A 13,533-nucleotide genomic window follows, 5' to 3' on the forward strand; every position below is an offset into this window, starting at 1 on the left:
CCATAATATTAATACTGAACTATTTCTTCTACTTCAAATAAACAAGTTATATTAATTTTAAAACTCAAAGTGGGAATTCCTTGTCCTCTTCAAAGGAATGACAATTTCTACGGAACCTAATGAAATGGTCTGTTCAATTACAATGTTTAAAACCATGATTAAAATTCAAGTACGATAAAAGGTAAGCAAGCTACATTCTTACAGCAAATTGCTACAAAATAAAATTGAAAAGTTTTTGATTTAAAAGGAACACTTGAAGTAGCAATATGTAAGAGCACAATTTGGTAAGTCATTTTGTTTTGACTGGCTTTCAAAAAACTTCACAGGTAATTAAAACAAAATCCCTCATTTGCTAAGCATGCCATAATTAATATGTAAGACACAGGTGCAAATACAAATGGTTATTAACCTGCTTCAAAATAATCCAAAAATTATTTTGAAAGCAGTGGTTATTAATATCACAAAATATAGCATAGTGACAGGATAGTTTATAATGCTGCTATATGAACAAAAAAGATATTAGTCTACCACAGAGGACCCAAGACATAAAAGAGAATAAGTATATAATAACATGGGTTCCAGTAGTATAAAAACTGCTAAGTAGCTAAAAGGTTTCATTTGTTCAATTCTGCAGCATTGCTAAACTTTTCCAGGTAGATGATTGATTCCTTTTTTTGGGTAAACAAACCTATTTGGCAGCTTTACTACCTGACAATAGAAAAAAAGTTTAGGGTAACAATTAGTCTGGTTCCCCCCACCCAACCCCAACATATAAATGACCTCCAAAAAAATTGCATGTGCTTTTAGCGTAGTGGTAATTAAAAACAAACTTTTTTCTAAAAAAAGACTTAGATTATATCCTAAATTAAGACAAATCAAAATAAAAATCATACTCAAAATTTTTACATCAAAACAGCACTTAATTATTATTAGTGTGACTGGAAACCAACTTTATAATGAGGTTTACAACATATAAGCAAAGACAAGAGGGGCAATAATTTGATTAGGCTCTCTGGTGAGTAGACAATTTTAGAGATCTAAGTGGTGTAAAAAACCCATGTAATGGCTCATCACAGTTTTTTTCCTTACAATGTACTTTAAGGTTTTCATATAAGCTACTGCTGCAAACATATGAGAGGCAAGTAAAAGGAAGACTAAATGGGAAAGGGAAAAGAAAAGCAGTTAATAAATATACAGGAGGTAAAATACACTTGGATTTTGTCAAGCAAATCCATAACAAAATTTTAATTACCTATAAGAACAAAGACCAAGAAAATGTCCTTTCAGTTCCTTAATGATATTAAACAATCCTCTCCCAAGTAGCAGATATAGTAAACATTACAGTGCTACAGCTACACTGTTCTTGAGCCTCTTGTAGGACACTGAACTGTGACTGCCATCTAATGTGCTACAAAAGCCCCAAACTCCACTGTCTTCCTTTTTGCTGTAAAAACGGTTTATAGTTTGTTTGTGGTTGTTTACATTACCCATCATTTGGTTCTAAAAGTTGGGCCATTATGTAAACAAAGACATTTATGCTTAAGCAAAAGAGATTTTAAAGTCACTTGCCAAAAAAAACTTGTTACCTTAAATTTGACAATTAGATTTTTGTAAGCAAGTTTTGCTATTCTTTCCCAGAAAGTATGGGAAACTTGTTTATAGTAACTAAGCTGTTTAATAAAGTCAGTGTCCTCACCCTCAACTATAATAAATGCACTGGATATCTAAAAGCTTGGTGATTAAGTTCACCAAGACAAATTTCAGCCTAATTATAGGAATAAATCAATGTATTTGCACATGTATGTACAACACTTCAATTAGATGGTACCCTTTGAAACAAACTATTCCTGAGGAGCCAATTTGGCTTTAAAAAGGGGTAAAAGGATGGGGAAGGGGGAACAGGCCCTCTTTAAGGAAATTAAACTTACCACTGTATTTCCTCTCAACTCCTGTGAAATGTTTTTGAGTTATCCTTAAATTTTAGGTCAAATAAAGATGTGGTCTCCAAAAATGAATTTAATTGGGAAAACAATGTGGTCAAATCCAGCAAAGAACCTGGGCCCAAATTCCAGCATCTATAAAATGAGGTACTGGTAAGATGATCTCTAAGGTCCCTTCCAGCTCTAAGTCTATGATCTTATGAATATTATCATTGATTATATTATTTTCTCTATTAAATAGATGCTGAGAAAAGAATAGGTTAGGTATATGGAAGGAATATCACTGAGGGAGAATGGCAAGTAAAATTACTTAAGACCTATCAAATAGAATTTTAAATCTTTTCCTTATACAAGATAATTTTAATTCAACACCATAATTCTTTCCCTTTTGTAAAAAGCCCCCACACAAATTTAATCAATATAATGACCACACACAAGAAGTTCCAGATCAGTCTATCAAAAGGGAAGAGGTTCCTTCAATTTGTTCCAAGAAATATTTTCTGATTTAACAAGATAGAGGGGAAAAGATGGCAACAAAGCCTAACATGCTAATTACTGGCTGTAGGTACCTGTATGTTGAAGTGATAATTATGGTATTCCTAACAAAAATTCAGCTCCCCACAACATCAGGTGCTACAGTTCCATGGCTTGCCAGTCTGAAGTAGTGTCTACGTTGTCATGGTCAATCTTTGTTCCAGTAGCTTTGCTTCTACCATACTTTTCTGACATGCAGAAGTAAATTTTGGTTGAAGTATAATGTCCTAGGTTTTCAACCAGTCCAGCTTTAAGAATCCTTTTTTTTGTTTTATAATTTTTTTTTTTTAAAAAAGGCAATTCTTCACCATTCAGCATCTCCAATGGCTTTGGAAAATACATAATCTCTTCCATTAAGATTCATAATGCCATCTTTGAGGTGAAACTTCCACTTGTTTTTACTTCTGTGGATCTAAACAAACAAACAAAATAAGATGAAAATAAGGGTACAAAGAAATGATGAGAAAGAATTAAAAAAAATTTTAATAGGACATCATATTCCATTTATTTGGCAAGTCTGCTTTATTAAAAAAAAAAAGTAAATCGAGACAAATTGTAATGAATACTCTAAGTCCCAGAGACCTGAATTAACAGATACATTCCTCTAATTTTCTGTATGTCTATTGGGGGGGTTGGGGAGGGAAGGGAGAAGTCTAGAGAATTACCATATGTGGAGACTATGCATGTAGAATTAAATATATATACTGTCAAACCTGGCCACTGTGACCAGTTTTTTTCTTACAAGAAAGGATTCAATGAAGATAAGAAAATCTTGATTATCATTTATTTCAGCAGAGGATGAAGATGGAAAATAAAAGAAGCAAATCTAAAACCAGTTGATTCTGATTACTTTTAATAAAAATTTTAGTAGAATAGGAAGAATGAATTTTAAAAATTAAATATATCTCTATTATCAATGCTCTCTCTTCTTCTCACTACGCCTAACCTAGGAGTCACAATAAAAATAATAGACATTTTATTACTTTAAAGTTTACAAAGCACTTTCTTTACCTTATGAAGTGCTTATGAAACACTATAATCCCTATTTAAAAAAATGGAAACTAAAGCTCAGAGAGAGATGAAATGATAAGTCCTCAGGCACAAATCTACTAAATATAAGCCATGAGAGGGAAGGAAGTAGTTAAACAACAATAACTTGAATAAGGCTTTTATCTACTAGGCCCTCTTAGATTAATTCATTTAGACGGATTTTATTAAAAAATTCCTGCACATTATAGACAACTTTAAAATTAGCTTGAGAGCTAATTAAAATAAAATAAAAAACAAAATTAAAAAAAGGGCACTTTTACTTTTCTTCATTTTCTATACTTCTGTTGAGGAGGAAAATGAGAGAAGCAAATTCTAAAACCAGTTCATTCTAACTACTTTTAATAAAAAGTTTAATGGAAATTTTAAAAATTAAATTTAAAAATTAAACATCTCCATTATCTGCGCTACTTCTGTTTCTTGTCACTATGCCTAACCTAGGAATCATAATAAATAAAAATAAGTTATTTTTATAACACAATTTCCTCACAACAACCCTGTGAGGCACTATAATCACCATGGAAATTGAAAAAGAAAGCCCAGAGAGTGATTATCTCTCAGACACAAATCTATTAAGTAGCATAGCCTGGTCCTCTAAGTTTAGTGCTCTTCTTATAAATCAAGTGTTTTCAATCCTTTTGTGTCTAACTATCCATTATTATCTACTAACCATCATTTTGACAGTTTGATAGAGCATATAGACCTTCCCCAAACCTCTTTTCTTCTCAAAATGTTCTAAATGCACAGAAAATAGACTATTATGAAGAAAATTAATTATACTCAGTTATCAAAATATATTTTTAAAGTTCACACATCACAGAACTCCTACAAAGGCATCGCAGAAAAAGGACTGGACTCAAGTCAAATGTCAAATCTATGAATCAAGACTAAAAATTCTTGTGTCTTGAATCTAAGTCAGAATTATAATAGCATTTTAAGATATTTACCAATATGTCACTGTTCTGAAAAAAAAAAATCAATGGAAGGTCACTTTTCTTTTTGAAGCATAGATGTTCTTATATGAAAACTGAACTATCAGATCCACTGGTCCTAAATTCTATCCTTGAACTTCAGACCATCTAATTTCTTCTCTACATGACAATCCTTTAAATAGATGTCCTCTATTATATCCCAACCCTCCACCCTGCCCCAAGTCAATTTCTAGTCCAATTATATGTATGTATAGTCATAGAGATTGTAATTGACTCTTGTGAAAACATTCTAATTTGAATCAGGAAGAGCAAAACATGCTGAAATGATTGCTATATACCTAACCATTAGGGACTTTTGACCTCGGATGTCTAATTCATTTGTAAACGACACTAGGTACTTTGGTTTATGAGCCTGGATTTTCATCTACTTCTTTTGGGTGCCCTCTGGTGGAAAGATCAGTGAAATATCCAAGGAGAGGAAAGGTAGGCACCTGAAATAATTTTAAGTATACTGGAATTGGAATGAGGAAATATGGATTCTAGTCCTAGCTATCATTGCCTACCTATATGACTATGGGGGTAAGTCACAATCTTTCTAGGGCTGTTTTTTTTTTTCATTTATAAAGAAGCTTACTAAAGAAAGCAAAGAAAGGCAGGAAAAAGCAAGGGACAAGACCATAACAGAGTAAACTATATTCTATAACTAATATCCTACACAAACCAAATGTTTGACAGCCATCACAAATGAAGTCAAAAAAGTCTTTTAAAAAATTCCATAGAAAGTTAGTGTTTATATTAGTGTTAGTAAGCATACAATAAGCAAATACATTTTAAAACTGCTAATATAATCTGTGAAAGTTAAAAATACAATTTAAAATAATTTATTCATTATTTCCTCTTTCCCAGTGACAAGAAATACACATAACATATAGTATGATAGCCAAAAAATTTAGAACCAGAAGTAGTCTAGTCCAGCTCCCTTATTTCAGCTGTGAGGAAAAGTAGAGATTCAGAAAAGTTAAGTGATGGGTAACAAGTAGCAGAACTAGAATTCAAACCCACGTCTTTGAAGTTCTAATCCAAAACTTTACTGTGCCAATACTTTTTCAATGCTGCAGCCAACTCCAAGTTTTGATTGTTTGTTTCTGAAATGCACAATGAATGCACTTTGAATTGAGAAGAACTAATCAGGCTTCTTTCCCCATACCTCTTCAGTTCTCCTATAAGTCCTCCCACCTCCTCTGTTCTCTCACCCACCATTCTCTTCCTTCTTCCTGGTCACAGTCATTTATGTCACATTAAAAGTTTGTCAAGTTCTTTAAACATCTTATATGAACCTCATTTAGCCATGTAAGGGCAGTATTATTTCCATTTTACAGGCAGGCAAAGTCTAGAAAGGTAAATTACCTGCCTACTGGTCACACAATTGCCCCACAGCTTCTAAGTGTCAAAGAGGGCTCTGAATCTAGGTCTTCTCCACCCTAAATCTGGCACTCTTTCCCCTAAGCCACATATAGTTTAATGATCACATGAGTCAATGATCAACCATTGGTTCCCCTTCTACTTCTTCCAGGACTTTTTTCCTGCTGTCATTTCTTTCACATAATCTTTGTATTTCACTTCTCTCTCTTTTTTTTTTTTGCTCAGTTTAGCTCAGTTGCCTACAAATATGGTCAAGTTATCCCTAATCCTAAAACATCTTTTCCTGCAACCTCCCCCCCTATACTACCATTCATTGTTCCTTCATCATTGTTTCCCAGTACCTAGCACATGACAAGCACTAAATAAATGTTGGTTGTTTCCAGTTCCTCACTCCCCAAATTATTTTCTCAAATCTTTAAAACTGGGTTTCTGCCCTCATCACTCTGAAACCATACTTGCACAGGTTCCTAAATACTTCAAAAGTCACATCCAGTGGCTTCTGTCAGTCTGCATACTCCATCTCTCAACAACATCTTACTTTGTTGATAACTTCCTCTCATATACTTTCTTTACTCCATTAATTTCAGGGACAAAATATTATTTGGTTCTCCTATAATTCCAGTGCTTTTTCTATTTTAGAAGCTAGCTCTTTAATCTTTTCTTGATCCTTTAATGTATTCCCCAACAATTTTCTTTTTCCTTTCTACACAATCTTCCTATGGAAATCTCATTCCCAAAGTTTCAACCACCATTTATATGTAAATTAACACCCAAGTCATCCAGACCTGGATTTTTAACTATCTCCAAGCTATTTCTACCTAGATGGTCCAGAAGGATCTGAAAAATTTAACAACAAAAGCAAACTCATCTTTCTTCCTCAATACATTACTACTTTCAATGTATCGCAACCATTCTCAAACTCCCAAGTCTGAAATACCTCTTCCTGTATTTCCCTGAATCCAATTTCTTCTTTTTCAATCCATCTTCCATATTGCTGCCAAATTGATTTTCCTGCAGTTCAGGTCTGACCCTATCATTCTCATTTCAACAAACCCCAGTGACTTCTTATTACCTAAAGTAATCTTAAATGCTTTCTTTTAAAATTTTCCTCTTCTATTCAGTTAACTGGGGCTTTAAATTCCATTTTTACTAAATTTCCCTTAGTATTCCCTTTCTTATTCCAACTGCCATCTCACTTCATACAGATCCCTCGTAATGAGTATTTGCTTCTACTACTATTACAACAGGTCTTTTCACTTTTATTATTTAAAAATCAAATGTGTGAGCAATTTCAATTCAACTTCAATCAAATGTTGTCAAGAACACAAGATGAGAAATTACAGTACAAACAACCACCATATTTGTTAAATTCTTACCTTATCATATTGGCACACAACAACATTTTCTGTATCAAATAGTTCCTGTCCTTCTTCATCACTTACATCATCCTCACTATTCAGGGGTTCCTAGAAAAGATGTTTATATTTACTTGTCACTAGCCTATATATTAACATCAAACCCTATTAATATTCTGCAAACTGAGGCTCTCTGAAAGTATATATATGAATATAATGGTAGACTAATTTACTATTTTTAAATTTTTTTAGTTTTTTAATTGCCAAAAGCAATACTGGGAGAATAGGAAAATTCTTTACATGCAAGATATTTGGTTTACCTAGGGTTTCTTTACATCTCATCTATTTGAGGCAGCCTAGTAAAACAATGCACTAGCATTTGTCTGCTCAAAGAAGTTGCATATTTAGGCTTATTCTAGGAATTTGAGAGCTGAAAATAAGGTGTTTTAACTGTATTCATAGACATAAATGCTACGGCTTAGCATTTTATAATATAAATCTTAATATCTATATACTTTATTCACTATACAAAATTTGTTGAATAGCAACCTAAACTGTAAAGAAAGGGATATATTAAATGTTTTCATTTTAGCTAGTTCAATCTCAATCCTATAGATCTATGAAGAACTTTAAACAATATTCCTTTAAAATCTGTCCTCTAAATAATCAACACTTAAGTTCTGACTTTCCAAATAAATGCTATACATAGGTTATATGAAAAAAACAAAATCAGCAGTTTAGTTTTTCATTTCCAAATTTTCCCCAGATTTACCTCTTCGACTTGTCCATCTTCTCCTCCATCTTTCTCTTTATCATCTTCTTCTTCATCATCATAATCTTCCTCTTCATCTTCATCTTCTTCAGATGAAGTGTCTCCAGCCCCATCTACTTGTAGCACCAAAGGAGCTTGTGGCTGGGCAGGCTGCTGCTGTGGTTGTTGCTGACCAGTTGCAGTGATCTGTGCTTGTGCTGCAGTGGGAGCTGCCACGGTGGTTGGTATGACTTGTGTCTTGTTCCCTGTAAATAGGATCTGCTGAGGTTGTATGATGACACCTGTTGGTGGTGGTATTCCTCCAGGGATAGGTGCCAAAACCTGACACACAAAAAAATGGAACATTAAAGTTTCACTCATAATTATTTCATCCATAACTAGGTCCCACAACAAATTTATGCTAACTTAAACTGGTTCCTCAGTGCTGCACAGAAATCTTTTCATTTCTTCACTCTCCCAAGACCTAAACTTCCTCTGCAACTTTCCCTATGCCCTCACAATCTCACCCTTTTTCTCTCAGGAAATTACTGAGTCTATTTGACAGGAAAGATGTCAACACCTATCAGAAACTCCCTCATTGTCCTCCCCTCAGCTCATACAAAACACCCTTATGTTTTTTCACCTAGCTTCTCATTTTATCTTTTCCATCAAGCATTAATATGTTCACAGATAGATGCATTAAATACAAAATAAATACACAGTGATTTAGCAGAAAGAATGCTAACAACTAATGGGTTAAGGCCCCTTGAAAGGTGTATAACTTCAGCTGAGCTTTGAAGGGAGTTAACTTTGGATTATTTACCAGAGGGAGAAGATAGGGAAGCATCAAGGCATGGGAGACAAAGCTAAAACAGGGCATAGAGGAAGGAAATGGAAAGCTGTATACGAGGAATAGCAAGCAGACCAGTTTTACTGGAGTTTAGAATGCAGGAGGAAAAGTAATATGGGAAAGATAGGCTGGAGCCAGATTATCAAGGGCTTTAAGGACTAGAAATGTCAGACAGATTTTATTTTATTGTTAAAGTAATAAGAAGCCACTGGGGTTTGTTGAAATGAAAGTGATAGGGTCAGACCTGAACTGCAGGAATATCAATTTGGCAGCAACATAGAAGATGGAATGAAAAAAAGAAATTAGATTCAGGGAAATACAGGAAGAGGCTATTTCAGTAGCAGGGATGATGAGGGCCTACACTAGACTGGTTGTAATATGACTAAACAGGACAAAAATATGGAACTAGGAGAACCTGGTCACTGACTTGACATAGATTGAACTAGTGAGAGTGAAAAGTTGAGGATAACCACTAGGTAACTGAAAGAATGGTGGCCCATTCAATAGAAATAAGCAGGCTAGAAAGAAGATTAAGTTAAAGAGGAAAAATATAGAATTATATTTTGGAAATGTCATTTCCTTCCTTTGAAAAGCTAGCTTGGTCACTTGTACTATGTTTTAATCTATTCTGGTTTTCTCTGGAAGCTTATGCCCTTTATCATTCCACCTTCTTTCATCTTGGATCTCTCCCTCTCTTCTTGCTTCTTTACCCACTTTTTACTAATATGGCTGCTTTCTTTGCCCTAAGCATGCTTTCCTATTTTCTTATCATGTTGAAATTTACAATTTTTATTGTCCCAGTTTTCTTCAGTGTTTGTTCTTCCTAGCTCCAAATGGATGTTTCCTGTGACTATTCTCAACTTTCTCCCCTACAATCCCTACTCTATATTCAACATCACATCCACTTGCATAATTTTGACCTAACACTACTAATTCAGTTAACTTGTAAATATTTATCTTCTACCAAAAACTTGGCAAGCTTTATCTCCACACAATACAGTAAGGTCTGCTGCTTACCCAGGACATATATCTAGTACAGGACAAAGAAAACGCCAAATACCTGTCAAGTGTGATTGACTTAACACCCACTTCAGCCAAGTTAAACGGGCACAAATGATATTGCCTAATAATGAAGAATCCGATATTAAAAACTCACCAAAACTAGAGATATATCAATGAGATCTTTTAAACCATAAAATGAACTAGGTCCAGGAAAAGTCTGAGGCCAGTGCTGACTTGAATCTGAGCATTTTAGGGGACAAAGTCTAAAGCCCTACACCTTATGATAGGTAACTGAACAAAGAAATCTAACCAAGTCCCAGGAGACAGGCTTGAAGCCAGTTTAAAACTCTAGTCTAGTCTGCTTTAGGGGATGGGGCCAAAAGTCTGGTAAGTAACCACACAAGCCCCAAGGATTCAGGAAGACACCAGAAGATTAACCAAAGTAAGAATTTAGCAGCAGATGGGGCTTAGGGCCTGCTCTAGATTCAATTGCTAACCCTAATTCAGGGCTTTGGATGGGGGAAGGCCCTGACCTCTAAGCAGCTACCTCATTAGGGAAATAGAGTAGGGGATGTACCATGACCCAGCAATTCAATCAAACATGAACCTGAACATCAGGATCCAGAAAAAAGCAAGGAGGCAGAACCAAGAACTGGTACAATGTTGTCCAATCCTGAACTACACTGGGAAAGTAAGTCTAGGACCTAGCTACTCCTCCCACCAAAGTGCAAGAAGAGGCAGAGCCTAGCTTTGGCACTAAATCCCCATCCAAGTACTGAAATGGAAAACACACAAGAAAACTCCCAATGAAATGAAGAAATACTAAATACCAAAACAATCTCAGAGGAAGGAAATAACTCTACAATGACTTCAAACAGAAGCCAGAAAAGAACTCATTGTCCACAAAGATTTCAAGAGAAGAGTAAAACATGAAAGACAAGCAGAAACAATATGTAAAGAATGAAATGAAAGCACTTAAAAGAGTAAATGGCTTAGAACAGAATGTTCAAGAATGTTCAAGAATGAGTTTCAAGTATCTGATACTAAAACAGAATGTGGCAAACAGAACTCTGATTCAGTGAAGCAATAAGAAATACTAGAAATAAGTAAAAAGACTTGATATAGTATTAATGGTAGTAGTTAGGTAGACTTGGAATGGTTGACTAAACCAGAACCAATTTGGAAGATCTCAGCTGGAATGCCTCACTAGCCCTGTGCTAATTTTATATTTTTGATGACGACTTGAGTAATAGATGGCTCATTTATTTTATTCAAAGGCTAAAAAATGCTAGGCTGAAGCAAATAAGATCAAATATAAAAGTGTAAATTGAAAACATCAAGTTCAAAAGTATAAAATGACAGTTTGTCCAAAAAAGAAATGGCAATAGTACAAAATCAAAAGCTAAAAAAAAGCTAGTGTAATCTTAGGTTATAAAAAGAGAGAACTAATATTCAGAACAGGGGAGATAACAGCACCTATGTACTCTGCAACCTGATCAGATCATTTCTGGAATATTACTTGAAGTTACAAGTTCTCTTCTTCACTTTCTAGATTGAACTAGAGAATGTTCAGAGAAGATGAACAGGATCATGAAAATTCTTAAGATTATACAATAGAAAGATTGAATGAAGGATTGAGACGTTTGTCCTGCAGAGTTACAAATGCCTCTCATGTGAAACAAGGTATTACATTTGTTCTGTTTGTCCCTAGAAGCAAAGGTTCACAGAAATACGAAGTTTCAGAGAAGCAAATTTAAGTTTGCTTTGAGGTATAACTTCATAACAATTAGAATTGTTCAACAATAGAATGGTCTGCTTGAAGAGGCATTGTTTCACTTTCATCTTTAGCAAATTAAACAATTCAGGCCAGTGTTAGATAATTATTTAAGTATTTTAGCTGAACTGAATGGACTATTAAGTCTCTTCCTGTTCTGAGATTTTGTGATTTCCAACTACTTTTTGGTTCCTAAAATATGGCACCCAAAAATGAACACAGAATTCCAGATGCAGTCTGTGGTAGAGGACAAGACTCTAATTTAAACTTTCCTTCGGACGCTATGCATTTATTCAGTGAGCTAAAAAGAATCAAGCTTCCTTTTTCTAGCTACCATATTATACTGTTTAACAAACTAGGACTGCAGTCCACTAAATCCCTGGTATTCATCTCACACAAAATGGTTCTCAAACCATGTTTTCCCTGCCCTTTGTTGTGGTTGCTCAAGTCATTTTTCAATCATGTCTAACTTTTCTTGACTCTGTTTAGGGTTTTCTTGGCAAAGACACTGGAGTGATTTGCCATTTCCTTCTCCAGTTCATTTGATGAGAAACTGAGGCAAACAGGGTTAAGTGTCTTGCCCAGGGCCACACAATTAGCAAAAGTGTCTGAGACCAGACTTGAATTCAAGAAGATGTATCTTCCTGACTTCAGGCCTGGTGCTCTATCCACTGCTCCACTTTGCTGCCCTTCTTCCATCCTATATTTATATAATTGATTTTAAAAAACCTGTTAGAAACTTTACAATTTTCCTTAGTCATTTTACATTATCATAAATTCAGCATATTATTCTATACTGTTAAAATCTGTTTCAATATGATTATAGTTAATGTTTTAATTATTCTCAGCTTTATAAACCTGCAAATTTTATTTTATACCTTCATCAATGTAACTGATAAAACTATTACTGTTAGTTCTGTACTATCCTGAACACATGTCCTCATGATTGAAACCAATGCATTCTTTCTTTTAACTGTACCACTATTCTTCCAGTCAGTAAAGCATGAAACCTTGATATCATCATTGACTCTTTAGTCTTTTGACTACTGTTATTTGCCAAATCTGTCAAATGCTGAATAGTTTAAAACTTATTCTTCTTTTATCTACCTGGCTCTTTTCCACTTCTTTAGTCGTAATGTAGGTCCTTATTATTGTTGTCCAATGCTTCCTGATTGGTTTTCCTGTGCCACTGTCTCCCCTTTTCAAATAATTTTTCATACCAGTGTTGTGAAATAAAAACCACTTATTCAATTCATTTTAGCAGTTAAGATTTGTCCACTTTTATTAAACTATTTATTAAACAAATAGGGGGAAAATGGCAAAAGCCACTTTATGAGGTAGACAGAGAGAGATGCTGAGAGAGAGAGAGAGAAAGAGAGAGAGAGAGAGAGAGAGAGAAAAGAGAGCGAGTTTGTGTTCTAGTCATAAAATTCAGGAAGCTCTTTGGATAAAGGCATGGGTGTAAAAATTAACTAAGGTTCATTTAGATTAGGCTGAACAATATCAATCAACAAGTAGAAAAAATATTACTTAGCCCCCTAGAAATGAATTTATTTTTAATTTTATTAGCAATTAATAGGAAAGATAAATGCACCTGTGGCCATCACCACTCCCCCTGAATTGCTGCAGCACCCACCAGGGGGCAGTAACACCCACTTTGGGAATCACTGTAATCTGTTTTATAAAACCAAACACAAAAAGTACAGAAGAAAGCAACATGACAGCTTATAGTAATACAAAATATAAAGCTGTAATTAAGATGAAATAAGGGAAGTCAAAACCTTGAAATGATAGAACATGGTTGTTACCAATTGGAATTAAGTTCATTACAGGCATGGGGGATGGACAGTGCAAAGGCATGGAGAGAGGGAAGAATGCTATAAGTTCTCAAATAGAGAGAAAGCAAGTTTGGAAGGATCAGAGTAG

The 13,533-nt window shown here is 34.5% G+C and overlaps 1 protein-coding gene across 1 annotated transcript in view; it reads right to left on the minus strand.

Annotated features, from left to right (window-relative positions):
• Positions 1-2,207: 2,207 nt before the first annotated feature.
• The window catches only part of GTF2A1 (general transcription factor IIA subunit 1), a 39,022-nt gene continuing 27,696 nt past the window's right edge, over positions 2,208-13,533 (minus strand). Inside the window, exons 6-8 of the mRNA XM_044664985.1 lie at positions 8,003-8,323; positions 7,252-7,341; positions 2,208-2,886 (exon numbers count right to left, since the gene is read on the minus strand). Coding sequence (XP_044520920.1) covers positions 2,779-2,886; positions 7,252-7,341; positions 8,003-8,323 — 519 coding nt within the window. The 3' untranslated portion in view covers positions 2,208-2,778. The remainder of the gene's footprint in view (positions 2,887-7,251; positions 7,342-8,002; positions 8,324-13,533) is intronic.

The sequence above is a fragment of the Gracilinanus agilis genome, chromosome 2 (assembly GCF_016433145.1).
Source record: "Gracilinanus agilis isolate LMUSP501 chromosome 2, AgileGrace, whole genome shotgun sequence".
Lineage (NCBI taxonomy): Eukaryota > Metazoa > Chordata > Mammalia > Didelphimorphia > Didelphidae > Gracilinanus > Gracilinanus agilis.